Genomic DNA, 16,984 nt, shown 5'->3' on the forward strand with positions numbered 1-16,984 from the left:
GATTTTGATATCGCATGTCGAAATGTTTTGACGTCATGATTGCTTGATTGATTGAATACTGTTTAACGTCCCTCTCCAGAATATTTCACTGATATGGAGACGTCACCATTGCCGGTGAAGGGCTGCAAATTTAGGCCTATGCTCGGCATTCAGGGCATTTGAGCAGAGAGGGATCTTTATCGTGCCACACCAGCTGTGACACGGGGCCTCGGTTTATACGGTCTTATCCGAAGGACCGCCCCATTTAGTCGCCTTTTACGACAAGAAAGGGGGTACTGAGGACCTATTCTAACCCGGATCCCCACGGGGCTTTTGACGTCATAGTTACATTGCTAATAACATGACGTCACAGACTCGAGATTCCTTGAACGCTTCGCCCACTGAACACTTTGATTGGTTAAAATTACTAATAAATATTCATGAGGGAGTAGTCCCAGGGAGTAGCTCTGATTTTCCAGGGAGTAGTCTTCAGATGAGGACAGTAGTTTCTTCTCGGGAAAATAGACAGTTGTTATGGTATTAATTTTATATAGAGTAATTACAGTAGATGTATAATAAAAGAATATATTACTTGAAGAGTCGTAAATGGAAATTAAAAATCAAAACTGTATGATTTAAATATTTTTATCCTCAACGTCTCTTTTTTACAGCTATGTAACAATACACCCCTTTTCCAAGCATATGGTATTTTTATATCTCAATATATACGATATATGCAAGCATACGTACAATCAATATCGGAAGCAAAGCGAACTACTGACAGACAAGTTTAATATGAAACAAGGATTTCAACTTTCTCAAGCAACACGTCGATACATTAATCTTATCAGCAATTAACAACCTACTATGTTTAAGAAGGCCCATATTTTAGCTAATGCAAAACAGTTTAAAATGAAAAAAAGAGTTTATAAGCGTTGATGAAACTGCTAGAGTACCTAAAATCACGTTTAGAAACATCAGTTTACCGTTTTCTCTATCTTCAATAAATGAATCAATGATTACCGTCTTCCTTAGAAGGCGGTGTAATATAGTTGATTTTATTTTTACAGTCTCTGGTGTTTGCACTTCCTCTCTTTTGTGTTTGGTAAAAAATTGCATGATGAGAAAATTTTCAATAATTTCATTGCTTGAAATGCTGTTCAATGCAAGGGAGATAACTTTCTGATGATCGAATTTTTGTACAACTTAACAAGTATGCAAGATTTTCAATCGTAAAAAAATAACAAAACGAACAAGAAAATCAACACTAATTAATTCTTATAACATGATATGTTTTATTGCAATAACTTAAAAGGGTTTCAAATTCATTGTAAATGAAATTTCATTTTAATTGCTTGCAGGCTTTAAAATTTGTTATTATTCTTTTCCCCTTTCTTGTTGCCCGCGTGGCGCAGTGGTTGGAGAGTCTTCTCTAGAGTCGCGAAGTAAGGAGTCAATCCTTACGTCGCGTGCTCGAATCCCACTGTGGGACGTGGAGACCGGTCCTTCGGATGAGACTGTATAAACCGACGTCCCGTGTCGCAGTAGGTGTTGGCACGAAGAAGATCTCTCTCTGCTCAATGGCCCTGAGTGCCGATCATGGGACAAAATTTGCAGCTCTCTACCGGCAAGTGGTGGCTTCTCCATAGGAGTGAAAAATTCTCGAGAGGGACGTTAAATAATATACAATCAATCAATAAATCAATCAATCAATTAATCCCCTTTCTTGTTTGAAGAAGGTAACGGAATCAGCCGGGGTTTGCCGAAAGCTTTCGGCCAGTCACAGCCTGGTTCCCTGTCCGTCCCTGTTTTGCTTCTTAAACTCCGCGTCACTGACATGGATGAGGAAGTGGACCAGGCTAGGCCAGTCAAAAACTTTACTTGTTAAGTAAAAAGACTGACTTACGTTTTTATTTGACGTTTAATCCATTATATATTCATTGCCCTTTTTGAGTTTTCCTATGATGACATGGAGCACATGGTTGATGTGATACGTAAGAAGGGGATTGTCCGTCCCTTTTTGACCATGGCTTTCAGAAATATTTTAGCTCTGATGTATATTTCTATTTTTTCCTTAAATATTGTTCGTTTTGGCGATATGTTTTATCCACTCACCGTGGAGCAATAAAAATGGATTTAAAGGTGTGCTAAATTGGAGTAAATAATGAGATATTGTTTGAATGTTTGATTGACTGAGTGTTCTTTAACGTTCAATCATATGGAGACTCCACCCTTTACCGGTGGAGAGCAATGGATTTTGTCCTATACTCGGAAAAAATGAGCAGGGGGGGGGGGATCTTTTTTGTCAAGTTCCTACTTCGACAAGAGGGCCTCGGTTTATACGGTGTCATCTGATGGACTGGTATCCACGCCACATAGGGAAGAGAGAAATACAATGTAATTATGATTATGAATTTCATTCATTATTGATTGACCCCAATTTTTATAAAGTATTTGATAAAGATCGTTCTTTTTTTTTAAATTACTTTAGTCTATGTCGTCTACGTGTAACAAAATACAAGGTCAGTTTATCAGTGACCTAAATAAAACAGAGATGACACGATTTGTTCAGCTGATATAAAATGTCATAAGCTTTTGTACTTTGTACGGCCTATTAACTATTGATAAAAAAAATCACATGAGTAGTTACATTACAATAGTGTACATTCAGAGATTAAACAGATTTCTTTGAAAGAAAAAGCTTTCAGAAGATGGCAAAATATCTTTCTATACGGTATACTTTGGTTTTATATTTTATGTGCTATACAAATTTGGAGTACGTTTCCTCTCTTTTGTTTCACAACCATGTTAATAGCACACAGACCGAAAACAGTTTAGTCTCCACAGATTCGGCTACGATACATCATCTTCTTGACAAGCAGATATCTTACTTGGAGAAAGCAATGCAACTTCTGGCAGAAAAAGTTACAGATCTGGAAAAGAATCGCTCTGATACTGACACTGAAATGGTAAATTTAAAACAAACACTAAGAGCCACTGAAAAAAGACTATTATTAACTGAAAAACAGAATGCAGAACTATCTCAGAAATTAATAGTACTTGAAGACGTGTGTAACAATACGAGGGGCAATAATCAGACTTCAAATATTCTGGAAGAGAGACTGAAAAAAATTGAAAGTGACGTTAGCAACACCGTGATACTGACGCGAACCTTGGCTGTTAACGGTGAAAGATATAGAAACAGAACACTGAATACAGAACAAAATGTGTCAACTTTGAAAGATGAACTTCGAAACATTCATTTATTCTTAATGGAAGCAAGCTCCAAATCAGAAAAACTTAATTCGACTTTGGAATGGCATATAAACAGTACTTCTCTGCAAATTCAACAAGTATTAGGTTAGTAACATGTATGTTTATGGGAATTGTGGTTTTTTTTTTTTTTTGTTTTGTTTTTTTTTCATTGTGCTTTTCTTACGTTTTTGTTTTTTTATACCCCCCGCTTGAAAAGCGGTAGGGTATATAGTAATCGTTAATTCCGTCCGTCTGTCTGTTTATGCTTCGGGGTACCCATCTCTTATCCGCAACTCCTCTAATACCACTGAATGAAATTTGATGAAACTTTCACAGAATCTTTATTACATATTGCTTTTGTGCACCTCCTATTTTACTTTTTGATCCGACACGTATTTTTGGTTTCACGGCCACAGCATAACATGAACTTTGCCATTATAACTATATGGATTCGGGGGTATCATTTAGTGAGCTCATCGCTCACAGTACCTATTGTTTTATTAGAGATTAAAAAAATAGAGATCATAAGAAATTAAATATGTTTTTTTTTCTTTTTTTAGATGAAAATAAATACGCAAACAACACGATAAAGCAAATGGTATCAGACATTCGCCAGGGCAACCTTGTCTCACACAAATTCACAAATTCAATCAATAAGTTGGAATCGAATGTTCAAGGTATTGAAATGTTTTATTTGGTTTTGTAAATGAACGCAGATGTAATATTAAATCATTTAATTTCTATAAAATACCACTGCATCAATAAAATCTAGAGTTCGCTTGCACTAAGCAGCCGGAACTACTTTGGCAGTCTTTTCATGTATAATTTCCCGCTTCCAGGTTAATTTTTGAAGGAAAAATTAAATACTTTTACTTTAATTTCCCTGAATTTTGAAACCTGTCCGTTATGTTCCTGACTTAATTTCTACTTGTTTCATTTTTGAATTATTCCCCTTTGCTTATTAAATCAAATCGTCTGCATAACAACAATACAGTTTTGGAAAGAAGGAAAAAAATCGACATACTTTTGTTAAATGTTTGGTTTTGAGATATCTGGTATGAACAATGGAATTCTGAAGAAATGTTCGTTATGCTATCAAAGCGGGGAAAACCGTTAGGGCCTAATGTGAATCTTGGGGAACGAAATGAGGAAGGAATTATTTTAATCTTTTAACAGTCGGCTGCAGAATCTTTTAGGTTTTACAGCAATGACAGTATGTGATACATATTTATTTGTTCGGTTTGAAATTCAGATGAAAAGACTTGCAAATGAATTAATCCAAAATTTCTGTGACCTAACTTAATTAGAACTGTTAGGATATATGAGTAGCTTCCCTTTACATTTACGAACTTAGATAACTTACCGGACAAAATATTTTTCCCCACCTCTGTCGATTTTTCCGTGAAATACTGGCTTACGATTGGTTGAAGTCTGTCACGTGAAGACGGTGGATTACTTATACCCGGTTAGTTGTAAATCTATACCCGGTCAGTTGTGAATCTATACCCGGTCGATGTATTACGTCACAAACACAAACGTGACGTCAAAATAGGCATAGTATAAGCGTGATGAAGCATTTAGGAAAGAAAACCATTTATAAACTACAGACAAAACGTAAATGTTTCATCGGTGGGGTAAATTCGTTACACAGTCTTTTAGTGACAGGGTATGGGATGATACCTGGTTAGTAAATTTCATATCTGACTCGGCTCCGCCTCGCCAGGTATGAAATTTACTAACCAGGTATCATCCCATACCCTGTCACTAAAAGACGATGTAACTAATAATACCCATTGGAGTTACATGACACGTAAGTTTTTTTATGTTTAAGAACTGTAAATTATTTCAGAGTATGTTGGTAATGACACAATATTTGAGAACGTTTTTTCGTTTGAGCCATTTTGAATTTCAGATCAATGTATTCGTGAGCACTGTCTTGGATGCGTAAATTTAATGGAAAGTAAAAGAAAACTTCATTTTATTAATTTAAATTCATAATAAAATGATAAAAAATGAATGTAATATTTTTTTCCCTTTGATCGATGTATCAAAGAAAAAATTTGGACGGAAAACTTTTTCATACGCGAATTGATGAAGTTTTTCGTCGATCAAAGAAAAAATATTACATTCATTTCTTAAGTAATAAAAGAATAATACCTTATTTATTCTACATTTGAAATCAGTGATATGCTATAGACAGAGTATTTCTATGCTACACCAAATATATGGAATTTCATAATAAGCTAGGATATTGCATTTCCAATGCTATAGTATATTAAACGCAGGGTTCTCCATGAGCTGCTTTACTGTGTTGCTCCCAACACAGTAAAATTTTCTCCGACACAGTAACTATTCAAATTTTATGTGTGAGACACGGTACAAATTTTGCCGAAACAGTAATATCTTTGATAATTAAAAAATCTAAACATAAAAATTCTCTCTAAATGAAATTTTAATCAAACAATTCTACCGTATTTAAATTCTAAATGGTAGAGCACTTAATTAATAGGGCTTCCTCTTGCATAATAAATTTTCTCCTAGACCCCCGCTGGACTTTACGCATGAAGGAACAAGGACAAATAATTTGTTTACACACTTTCATGTAACGGTTAATTGGTTATTTAGTTGCATTAAAATAGATTGAATTATTTAGAAGAAATTAAACATGTCTTCTATAGAGCCACGGCTCAAGAATTATGTTAGCACCGTAAGTCCAAGATAACATCGTACCGAAGTCAATGATTTGCTGAAAATTTTCAACATGTTCAAGGAACTCTTAAAAGTGATTTAAGTTTCTTTTTTGTAATTCGTTTAATTGATAAAAAAAGACAAATGATCACGGCAAATTTAATTTAAAAAATGTTAAGTAGTTCGACTGCATTGACCAGAATTTCCTCTGGTTTTCAGAACAATTGTTTTTACTTTTTTCAATACATGTGTGTACAACCATACCCTTTGTCTAATGAATTAGCAATTTAAAAAAAAGTCTGTGCATGTATTCCTTTGTAACTATAATGAATAGGAGTTCAGTTGAGAATTTTAATCGCGAAAATACCGCGAAAGAGCAAGAGCCACTTTGGGCCTTATTTGGCCCTGAGAGTTTCTGAAAAATCAAAACCGATCAGTTAAGGTCGCAAATGCAGTATTTATCACTTGGAGTGTTGGTGACCACGTATCTATTAATCGTGACGTAATTCCCCATGTAGTCAATGCGTTATGACGTCATAAAATGCGACATTTTTCATATCCTGTAAATTCCTTTGAAAATGACCTAAAGTTGAAGAATTTTTTCAATATTTCACATAAAGCACAACATCCGATCCAAATTATGCAAATACATAACGAATGCTATGTTTCTGAGTATCAAAAAAACATGTTTTATTTTTTGGATCGTGGCCTGTGCTCATATTTCAATTCTTTGCTGAAGGTAGTCGAATACGTATGTTTTCTGCAAATTTCACGGACATTGCAATTTCTCAAACATGTTTTCCAATATCTGGATTCTTAAAACGAAATTTTATCATAGAAAATGAAAGCACCAAGTGTCTACTTTATTTTGATTTATGAAATGGGAAAGAGGGTGATAGTTAATTAATTGATATAAGTACAGGGCCATTCTATGCATAAGATGGCTCTTGCTCTTTTAGCGCTTCGTTTAAACTCTGTAATACAGTAAACTTAAGAATAATGGAGAATCATGTGTCCTCCTTTTTAAGTTTTGCAATACGGTCCTTTCAATGATATGAAGAACTGTCGGCTAAATATTTATATTATATAAGCTCAAAACGAAAATTTCTGAATCTTTCTTGAACGAATTAAAAATCTTCAAAAACACAAACAATTTCGTTTAATATAAAAATTAAAGGAGTGATCCCTCAAAGTAGGGACACAGATCGGCAACCATTCCTTTGTCTGTAACTTTACATCGATTAATACATTGCTTTAGATAACTGAAGCAAATATATTAATTTGATTAGTTGCAACTATATATTGTGAAGTTTTAGTCATACGTTACGTAATAATGATAATCTTCATCGTCATCGTAATCATCATCATCCTAATAATATAATCATAATGCTATACATTAATTTGCAGAGATTAACAGAAAAGTGGCATTTACAGCTGGAGCAACAACTGGAAACTCCTGGTCGCGTTATATTCTGAGGTTTAATACGCTAATTTATTCAGTTGGGGGAGGATATGACACATCTTCTGGTGTTTTTACCTCCCCTGTCAATGGACTATTTGTATTTCATGTTGCTGCAGTCTCGTCAAGTACCGAAACGCTTCTTTTGGACATTATGTTAAACGGTGTGAGGAAAGTAAGAGCATTATCCTATTATAAATCTTCTTACATGTACTATCAAACCGGAACAAATGTTGTTGTTTTACAGCTAACGACCGGAGACAGGGTTTATGTAACAAGACCTTCCTATAGCGGCAATCATTATGATGTGTCCAGTGAATCTCCGTATGTTACATTTAGTGGATTTTTGATATGATTAAGATTCATCAAGATATACTGTTATGATATAAAATATACGAACAAAATTAATCTACACAGAATAATCAAACTTAATATCGAAAACAGGCGTATCAGATCAATGATTATAGAGTTTTTTTTAAAGATTTTAAACAAGCAAAGACCATCTTATTTGCAAGAATTTATTAAGCACTGAATTCATATTTTTGGATATCGTGGGTCCTATAACACACCTGGCCGTACAGAAAAATTTAATTACTGTTTCATATTTATTTTGTATAATTGTTTTTTTTGTAATAAATATGTAGTCTGGAAATGGCTCTTCAGAGCTAATGATTCTTGTTGTATTGCTTTAAATACATGTAAATATTATTTTATCTAAAACAGTCTGTTCAAGAACGGTTCATTCTTGAGTATATTGTATTTCTAAAGATTATCAACAAGAACACAATCCAAAATTGCACTCTGTCTAATTCGTTGCATAAGGTGTCATAAAGATTCTTTGGACGACTACAGGTAACACTTAAAAGAAATCAAAAGGCGACACAGAAAAATAAAAAATAAAAAGCACAGAAAAAAACACTTTGTCTGATAAATCAAACACTTTAATATGACTAATGTAATGATTTAATGCTCAGTGTTTATAATAAATATTTCACAAGGTAATCCTACTGAAACGTGCTTGTATACAATGCTAAAGAGAATGGAAAACCCACAATGACCCCCCCCCCCCCCCCGAAGACGAAATTTGCATTTCATCATGAAAGAATATGATATTTAACCATCAGCACATCGGATTTATCTATTTAGTACTTGGAATAATATAAAGTAATTTGTGCTATTTGGCACCAAGTTTGTATAAGTTTAGTCACAAAGTTAAGGACAGATGATACAAAAAAAATTCGTTCAAATAGATTTAATATTATGTCATAAGTTTAGAAAAGTGGATGGTTCTTAGAGTTTTTTTCTCCTAAGAGCTGGAAAATGAAGTAGACGTGGAAAATATTAGTAATATTTCGTTAAAAAAAACAAATATAGACAAATCACATTCAGTAAAACTTTACAGGTGAAAACTTTCAGAATATGTTAACATGGTGCTAAAAGAGTAATATAAACTTAAAAAAAATATACCAATCCAGGTGAATTTTATTAGGAAAATCTAAATGTAAAAATTAGAATATGTGATATTGCTAATTTTTGTCATTTTGTTTTTCCTCACAAATATTTTTTCACTTCTTTCCCGAAAAGATTCATATATTTACAATTATATAATTTTAATTTTATATATATTTTTGCATATCGACATTACGACAGTAAATTTCGGTTATAATATTGCAATTTTTCTTTCTTCGCTTCAACCAAAATAGGACTAGTGGTAAATGTATTAATGAATGTAACATTGCTAGCAATATTCATAATGCCTACTTTGCCAGCACATATTTCAAAGACAGATCTAAGAGTTTTATTTATACAAAAATAGAAAATTAAATCTAAACTTGCATATATATATTTCATTTATGTTAGATTGGAATATACGAATTAGTATATGTATTTTCTTCAACGGAGAAAATTTAAATCATAGTGCGTTCACCCCTCCCTCTTTAATAGCCAATCTCTGTAAACACTTAAATTTTATGAAACTTTACCCATGCTTAGTACTTGACACCAGAAACAAATATAAAAAAAATATGGTTGCTATGTGTCTCGGTTGCCATGGCAACAGCCGGAAATGTTTGAGGAATCGAGATTTTCAGCCACTTTAAATCTTGACTGTGGCTTAATAAAAACTAGAAAAAGCAAACAAACCATTCTCTCAAAAACATGAAGCGTTCACGGTAGCTCAGTCGGTAGAGCGCTCGCTCCGTGATCGGGAGGTTGTGAGTTCGTATCTCGGCCGTGACTGACCTAGTCGTTTAAATGGGTAGCAACTGTTCCTTCGCCATGCGCTCGGTACTTTGAAGTGAAAGTTGCGGGTCCTTCGAATGAAACCTTAAAAACCGAGGCTCCGTATCAGCGGCAGGCGTTGGCACGATAAAGATCCCTCACTGATCAATGTCCCTGAGTGCCGAGTACAGGTCAAAATTTGAAGCCCTTCACCGGCATACAGTGACGTCTCCATATGAGTGAAAAATCCTCGAGAGGGACGTAAAACAATATACAATCAATCAATCAATCAAAAACATGACATCGTCATGTCACTTATACTGTAAAGAAACTCGAAGCACATTTAAGGTTACAGTCAGGAGGCGGGGCCTAATTTGTACGGGAAATGTTTACTATGACGTCACACAAAATATAAGGTCTTCAAAATACCACAAAATGAAATTATCTGCTATTTCAAACAGCTGGATAAGTGTATACTACATACAAACTTACTATTACATGCACTTTTGTCGTTTGTTAAATCCCACACAATAGTATATAAGAAGGATATAGAAATAACGAACAGTATTCAATCTCAACGTCCACTAAACAATATACAATATAATAGCAGAGCAAACACGGACCTCTGAAACATCAGAGGTGGGATCTGGTGCCATGGAGGAGTGAGCATCCCCTACCGACCGGTCACACCCGCCATGTGCTCGTTGTCATAATCAGGAAATAACGGAAAAAATCTGTCGTCAATTCAGTGTATAAATAATGGACTAACAATTGGTATGAAAAACGTCAGTCAGCATTTCATTCAATGATAAATTGTATTTGCTGACAAGGTCATTGTATCGACCATAGAATTTACGAAATGATGACTTTAAACGAGACTGTTGATATTCTTGTTTCATCAACTTGCTTGTCAATAATTTACCTCGTTTAAGAAATTGTTCATACGTAGAGCATGCTCTTGCGTATCGAATCAACTGAGATATATATACTCCGTATGCAGGTGATGAAGGTATATTGCTGCATAAGTAAGGGAAGTTGACGATAGAAAAGTTAAAGTCATCACGTTTATCATATAGCTTGGTTGTTAGATTACCATTAGTGTCTTTTTCAAGTAAAATATCCAAGTATGAAGCAGAAGTGTCGGACTCTGTGGTATCTTTTATCTCAAGCTCACCAGGATATATCGTGTCGACGTAGGAATAAGCGATGCATCGATCGCAATGCACTTGTCAATGTGACGTCATCTCGCAAAAATGACGCAGTTTGTAAACAGTGAGAGGCTGATCAAGTCACATTTTGTACGATGAAAAATGTCTTTTGTTCTCAAATAGAATATTATTTGCATTCAAAAAAAAAACCGTTAACTTGGATGCGATGTTTATTTTAGTATTTTATTTATAAACTGTACGTGCATTCTCCAGACAAGCGATACTATCGTGTGTTTGCATGCAGATTCATTGAAAAATTAACGGAAGGGCCCTAATAGATCGATTTATTGCAAGGGCATACCCTCAACGTATCTTGTCAAAATTTTACACATAAACTCAAGAAGCATTAAGATATTTTAAATGTGCTGCGAACCTCTTGAAATCTGGCAAATAAATTAATCATAGCTATATTTAATGTAGTTGACCAGCAAAATATTCAACCTGCCGTCCAACAAATTAAATTTTACCAATTTAAAAAGGGAATCTATATATATATATATATATATATATATATATATATATATATATATATATATATATATATATATATATATATATATATATATATATATATATATATATATATATATATATATATATATATATATATATATATATATATATATATATATATTTATGTGTGTGTGTGTGTGTGTGTTCGCAGCACTTTTCACAAACTACATATAGTGTTGAAAAGGATTATAAAATAAACTAAGATTTTTAACTTGGTTAAGCCCTTGCAATATTGAAATTTATAGTTGACCTCTAAACTGCAAGTATAATTGCCAAAGTCGACATCACATGACAAGTCTAAATAAAAATCTAAATGTCCCCAACATGTAGATTTAAACCACATTACATTATTTTGATATCAGTGAATCCCTAAAAAGAATCGCCCATCTTAATTAAGTATGTATTTTTTATCTTTAAAAAATCGCAGATATTTCCATTTGTAACCTTAACTGTGCTGCGCTGTTTAGAAAATATCTCTAAGTGTTAACCAAGGGTACATTTGGAATACATTTAAAATGCATATTAATATGCTGAAAAACACTACGTATTCACTAATGGTAGGTGTTACCTGCTCAGACTGAATCAACGACTTAAGAAAAAACGATGAAAATGTTTGACCTTAAGTATAAAAGTATAAGCAATATTATACTATAAATAACTGTTATGGTTGTCATGGAAACACAGTATAACCATGCAAAACCAGTTACTAAGATTTTGTTAATGGTACTGTCTTGAGGGAAAACATGAAAATACAAGACTGGCAAATATGCATCCTTAGGACCTTGCAACACCAAAACCATAAGAAAAACTGGGTATAAATGCTACTTTGTTACCATGAAAACAAAGTATCATTGCTTAAAAGTGAATTATTTTTCGCTGCATTAAGAATTAAATTGCCATGTAATCAAGAAACAAATTAAAGGACTCAGCTTGAATAGTTATTATCTGTTGGAACTGAAGTTGAATATCATATATTGATAAAATTTAATGGATGAAACAACACTGTTGCTATTGTTACCAAGAAGGGAAAATGTTCGATTTTGTAAACTTTATAGCAATATTAAACCCTGTGTGCTAACTTCTTGCATCCATTTAGAAATTGTATGATATTCAAAATTACAAGTTAAGTTAGCTGTTAATAAATATCATAAAAGTTTTTGGAGTCTACATTTAAGGGTACGTAACCAAGGAAAGAAAATATTTTTCAGGTTTTTAAACATATATTTTCTGCTTATTTCGATAGCAACGCTCTATTAAAAGAATCTAATCTGAATTTTTTTTCAAATGGGAAAACTTAGAGCACACCAACATCTTATAAAATTGATCATTAATAATGTGTAAATGTCTTTTTTTAAAAGATAAAATCGGATTTAAACATACAGAGTGTCACTTTGAAGGTTCTGTGGTATAAAAATCTTGGCAAACATTGCCAACCAAAATGAAATATCATATTGTGTTCTTGGTATATATTTCAAGACTCTTTATTTTTCTGTTTTGGTCACATTTCATCCTATAATTATTTTTGTTTTATTTTTACGTGTATGACTAAATAAAATTCAATGAATATTTTCTTTTTACTTTTGAATACTTTGTTACCATAGTAACGTATGTAATAGTAGATTTACCAAAAAGTTTATCATGCATTTGAGACATCTGACCTTCAAATTTTGAAAACAGTAATTGCCAATTGCTTGCTTTGCCGAAAATTAGAAACATGTTAAAATTGCAATTTTTCGAACTTTAAGACATGGTGCCATGGTAGCTATAAAACATAGCAACCAATTTTTGTCTGATTTCAATTAAGGGTATCAATGGCTTTTATCATAGAGAGTTTTGAGAAATTCTGAGACTATGCGTGCCACAGCTCTTATATAAAATTTCAAATCATTACAGAGAATGGCTCTTAAAATGGTTTTCTTTATAATCATACAACAAATATTTGACATAAAAACTATCAGTTTGTGTTATGAGTATCAATTTTATTTTACGATTTAAATTGTCTGCGCCCAATAAAAATATTTCAGACGTCTATTTCAGAATCATTCTTTGAATGATATTTTTTAAAAAATGAAAATTGAGGAATTCTTACAAATACTAATAAGAGGTTTTTCCCCTTGATTTTAGTATGATACAAACAAATTTTCAAGAAAGAAATCCTTTGGGAGGAATCAATATACATTGTACAAGAAGTATGGAGGGAAAAATTGGCAGCTTCGATTTGATTTTAATTTCGAAACGGTCCATAGCAGATACCATAAGAATTCATTTTCTTCGAACTGTAATCCACCCTCTGATAAACTCTTCACAGTATATCACATAAGAGAACCATTATTCTGGCAGTTGGTACTTTAGTGTTCAACATCATTGTAGACAATTTTTCATTATTGTTTCCAAGCTTTCAGTTTTGAATTTAATGTCTCCAATGTTCTCTTAAGTATTAAGCTATGTAGTGTTGTTCAGTAACTTTTATTGCATAAAACTACAGTGTATTTCTCTATTTCAAAACAAAAATAAACCAACTACAGTTTAGGAATTTGATAATACTCGTTCATGTCAAAGTTTTGCTCGTTGTTGCACCCCATAACTTGTCCTTGTTAAGTTATCGCTAAGGTAAACATTTCCTCAAGTGGAAGTTTCTGATTATTTTCATTATAACACCTCAAAATGGGAACTGATTGCATAGATTAATTAAGGTAACTGTTTTGATTCCTTGCAAAATTAGCATAGTAATGGCATTGAATTAAGTTATTTCTACTTTTGTTGATTAGGATTATATTATACTTTACAGCAATGTCTAACAAATTAATTGTTCTTATTGAATTAGAGGATATAAGGCTATATTCAGTATGTATTTTGTAAAAACATATGTTCATTTTTCAGAAAGGAATTGAATAACTTAAAAGATGACACAAATTTTAGAAAGGGAAACATATATATGGGCCTGGACAAAAATATGTGGGGAAAAATAAAATGAACCAGTATTGCAATGTATGTACAATCTCAGACCTTGCTTCTCAGACATGTGTCTCGGCCCAACGGCCGTAGCATTTGAAAGCGCTTTTGTCAAAGTTTCTAAAAGATGCATAAAAAGCAATGATACAGTGTTTATATTTTTGATGTCATATGCAGTTTTCATCGATAAAGTATTTAAAAATAAAGTTTAGCAAAGCATATGGCTTTGATGAGAAAATTGAGAATATCCGGAAGTGTCACTAATGGTTTTACATGTATCTCGGTCCCTTCGATGTAGAGGAAAATTAAGTTTTTTTTTATTTTTCAATCCATTCTCCAATGATAAATTCATTTTTAAATACCATCTTAACTTTTCTTAGAATATGTATTGACGTTGCGCACGATGTTGGTGTCAGTTTCGGTAACGTCAAAATGACTTTATTTTACGTGAAGTTCTAGAAAATTTATTTGACGTTACTTTTTTGCTTACATTTTTTATGGAGGAAAAATAAAAACCCAGCAATGCCGCCAATTATGTAATGAAAGTAATATTGAAATTTTAGCGAGACGCAAATTTAGCGATTTAACCTTAAAAATTGGTAATTCATTTTTAGCGAAATGTAATTTTTGCGATTTGTAAAAAGCTCACTAAAGAACCTATTACAAATAAACCGATATTGATAATTAGCGATATTAAATTTTATCGATCTTGGCACCCTCGCTCATAATGCCAAAATTAAATCCTCGCTAAAAATGATACTTAAACGGTAGAAAACACGTGTCATCAAATTATCTGCACCTTTCTGCCTGCATATTGCGAGAGGAAAGTATGAGCATGGTTTGCTTCATTTATAAAAGAAAAAAAACTTGGTAGAAATAACAAAACTTGTTCAACATCGCATTTTTAATTTACATGCTTTTTATTTTATTGAGATGAATTTGAAAAAAAATCCATATCAGTAGGCCCTAGAACCTGTCCTTTGTTTTCAGTAGATTGTACAATAGTAGATATTTTGCTGATTTAGCATTGAATTATTTTTTTTTTTGTTCGAAGTCCCATCACTTCTTGTAATGAAAATTTAATACATTTGTACTCACCTCCGACAACCCCTTACCCTTATTCAATATTATATTACTCAATGTAAACACGCCATTACTGTGAGTTAATTCAAATTTGAAATCATATCCTTGCATAAATTTTGGTTTGTGTGATTTTTTTCTCGTGTCTTAATAATTCGAACTCTGAATGGTACTTTTGTACAGATTCTGACAAGGCAGGCACGTAGCATCGTTTTTGAAAGTGGGGAGGGGCCAACCAGAGAAATTTTGTTTTACTTACCTGTAAAAACTGACAAGCAACAACAAAATTTAGAAAAACAGAAACTGCCCAAACTTGAAAATCTTATTTGTTTGGGGGGGGGGAGGTTAAACGCCAACTTTCTTTCACATCCAGTTTTTTGGGCATAAAATACTACATTTTATTGATATCACTGTACTTTGGTAAGAAGTGGGGGGCCAGCCAGCCATTCAATGGACATTTGCAATAGTAAGGGTAATCTTGGGGAAAAAAGTGGGAGGGGGCACCCCCCTCCCTGTTGCTACGTGCCTGCAACGATTTATACCCATACAATGTACAAGTATACACTGCACATGTTTTACTTTATATATAAATGCAACTTTTAAAACTTAAAATTATTTTTCTAATTAATCATTATCGGTTTGTTTTTCTTTAATCCATATCAGGTTCATCAGCAATTAAGAGTAAGTTTAAGAGCGAGAAAAAATATTTTGATGCTTTACATGGCTTTCATGCATTGCATGGACCTAACAACGTCAAAACGCCAAATGTTTACGTCCGTGACATTTATTTTGAGATTTAATTTTTGTTCGGATTTTGTCCCCATTCTACATAAATTATTTTGGAATATACCAATGCCTTTTTTGAAAAGATGCACATTTCATAAAAATCCTATTATTTTCAACATGTATATTTTCAATGACAACATGTTTGATCAATTTTACCACATTTATACAATTATAGTAAGATTTATTACTTTTGGACAATGTGTGACATTTATGTTGACATTGTAAAAAGCCTATAAAACAAACAATTCTTTATAGAATCAATTCATTTTCAGTTTTGATTTTGCTCATTTTGTATTTAACGTTGTTTGGTGCCAAATAAGAATAATGAATTCTTAAAATGTAGGTCATTTCTTGGATGTAGCATTTAAACGTGGCGTTTTTGCCGTCAAATTCAATTGTGACGTATAGCTACTTGTAGTATATACATGTATATGTAACACGGCAATTGTTATTAAAATTTAAGGCACCACAAGTTAAAATTCTGTCTAGAGATCTTTTTTGTTAAAAACATGACAACATTTTGTAGAATTTAAAATAATTTTCAACATCAATTTTTCATCCAGCATAACAAAATTTGCCATTTTACGAATCTTAAAAACTTGGCGACATTGAACCTCCAAACCTTGTGACCCACCATCTTAGTCAATGTCCCCACAATAAATCGGCTTGATATCAGAATCCTAGCATACATATCGACACAAAATATCAGTCTTATTTAAAATATACGTCCTTGCACCACAAGGATCATTGACATGCCATTTCAAAATTGATTTTGCTCATGAAATTATTGCTTGAAGTTACCGATAACTTTTCATGTTCCTTCCAAATTTCTTCGGATAACGCT

The 16,984-nt window shown here is 32.8% G+C and overlaps 1 protein-coding gene across 1 annotated transcript; it reads left to right on the top strand.

Moving 5' to 3' along the window:
• Positions 1–2,659: 2,659 nt before the first annotated feature.
• LOC134253861 (uncharacterized) lies at positions 2,660–7,958 on the top strand. The gene is made up of 3 exons (XM_062736449.1): positions 2,660–3,339; positions 3,795–3,911; positions 7,330–7,958. Exons 1-3 carry the CDS (start codon positions 2,691–2,693, stop codon positions 7,734–7,736), a joined length of 1,173 nt encoding a protein of 390 aa, XP_062592433.1. The 5' UTR covers positions 2,660–2,690; the 3' UTR covers positions 7,737–7,958.
• Positions 7,959–16,984: the final 9,026 nt, after the last annotated feature.

This window comes from Saccostrea cucullata, unplaced genomic scaffold (genome assembly GCF_032062105.1).
Source record: "Saccostrea cucullata isolate Sc308-1 unplaced genomic scaffold, CSIRO_AGI_Scuc_v1 ctg2278, whole genome shotgun sequence".
NCBI lineage: Eukaryota > Metazoa > Mollusca > Bivalvia > Ostreida > Ostreidae > Saccostrea > Saccostrea cuccullata.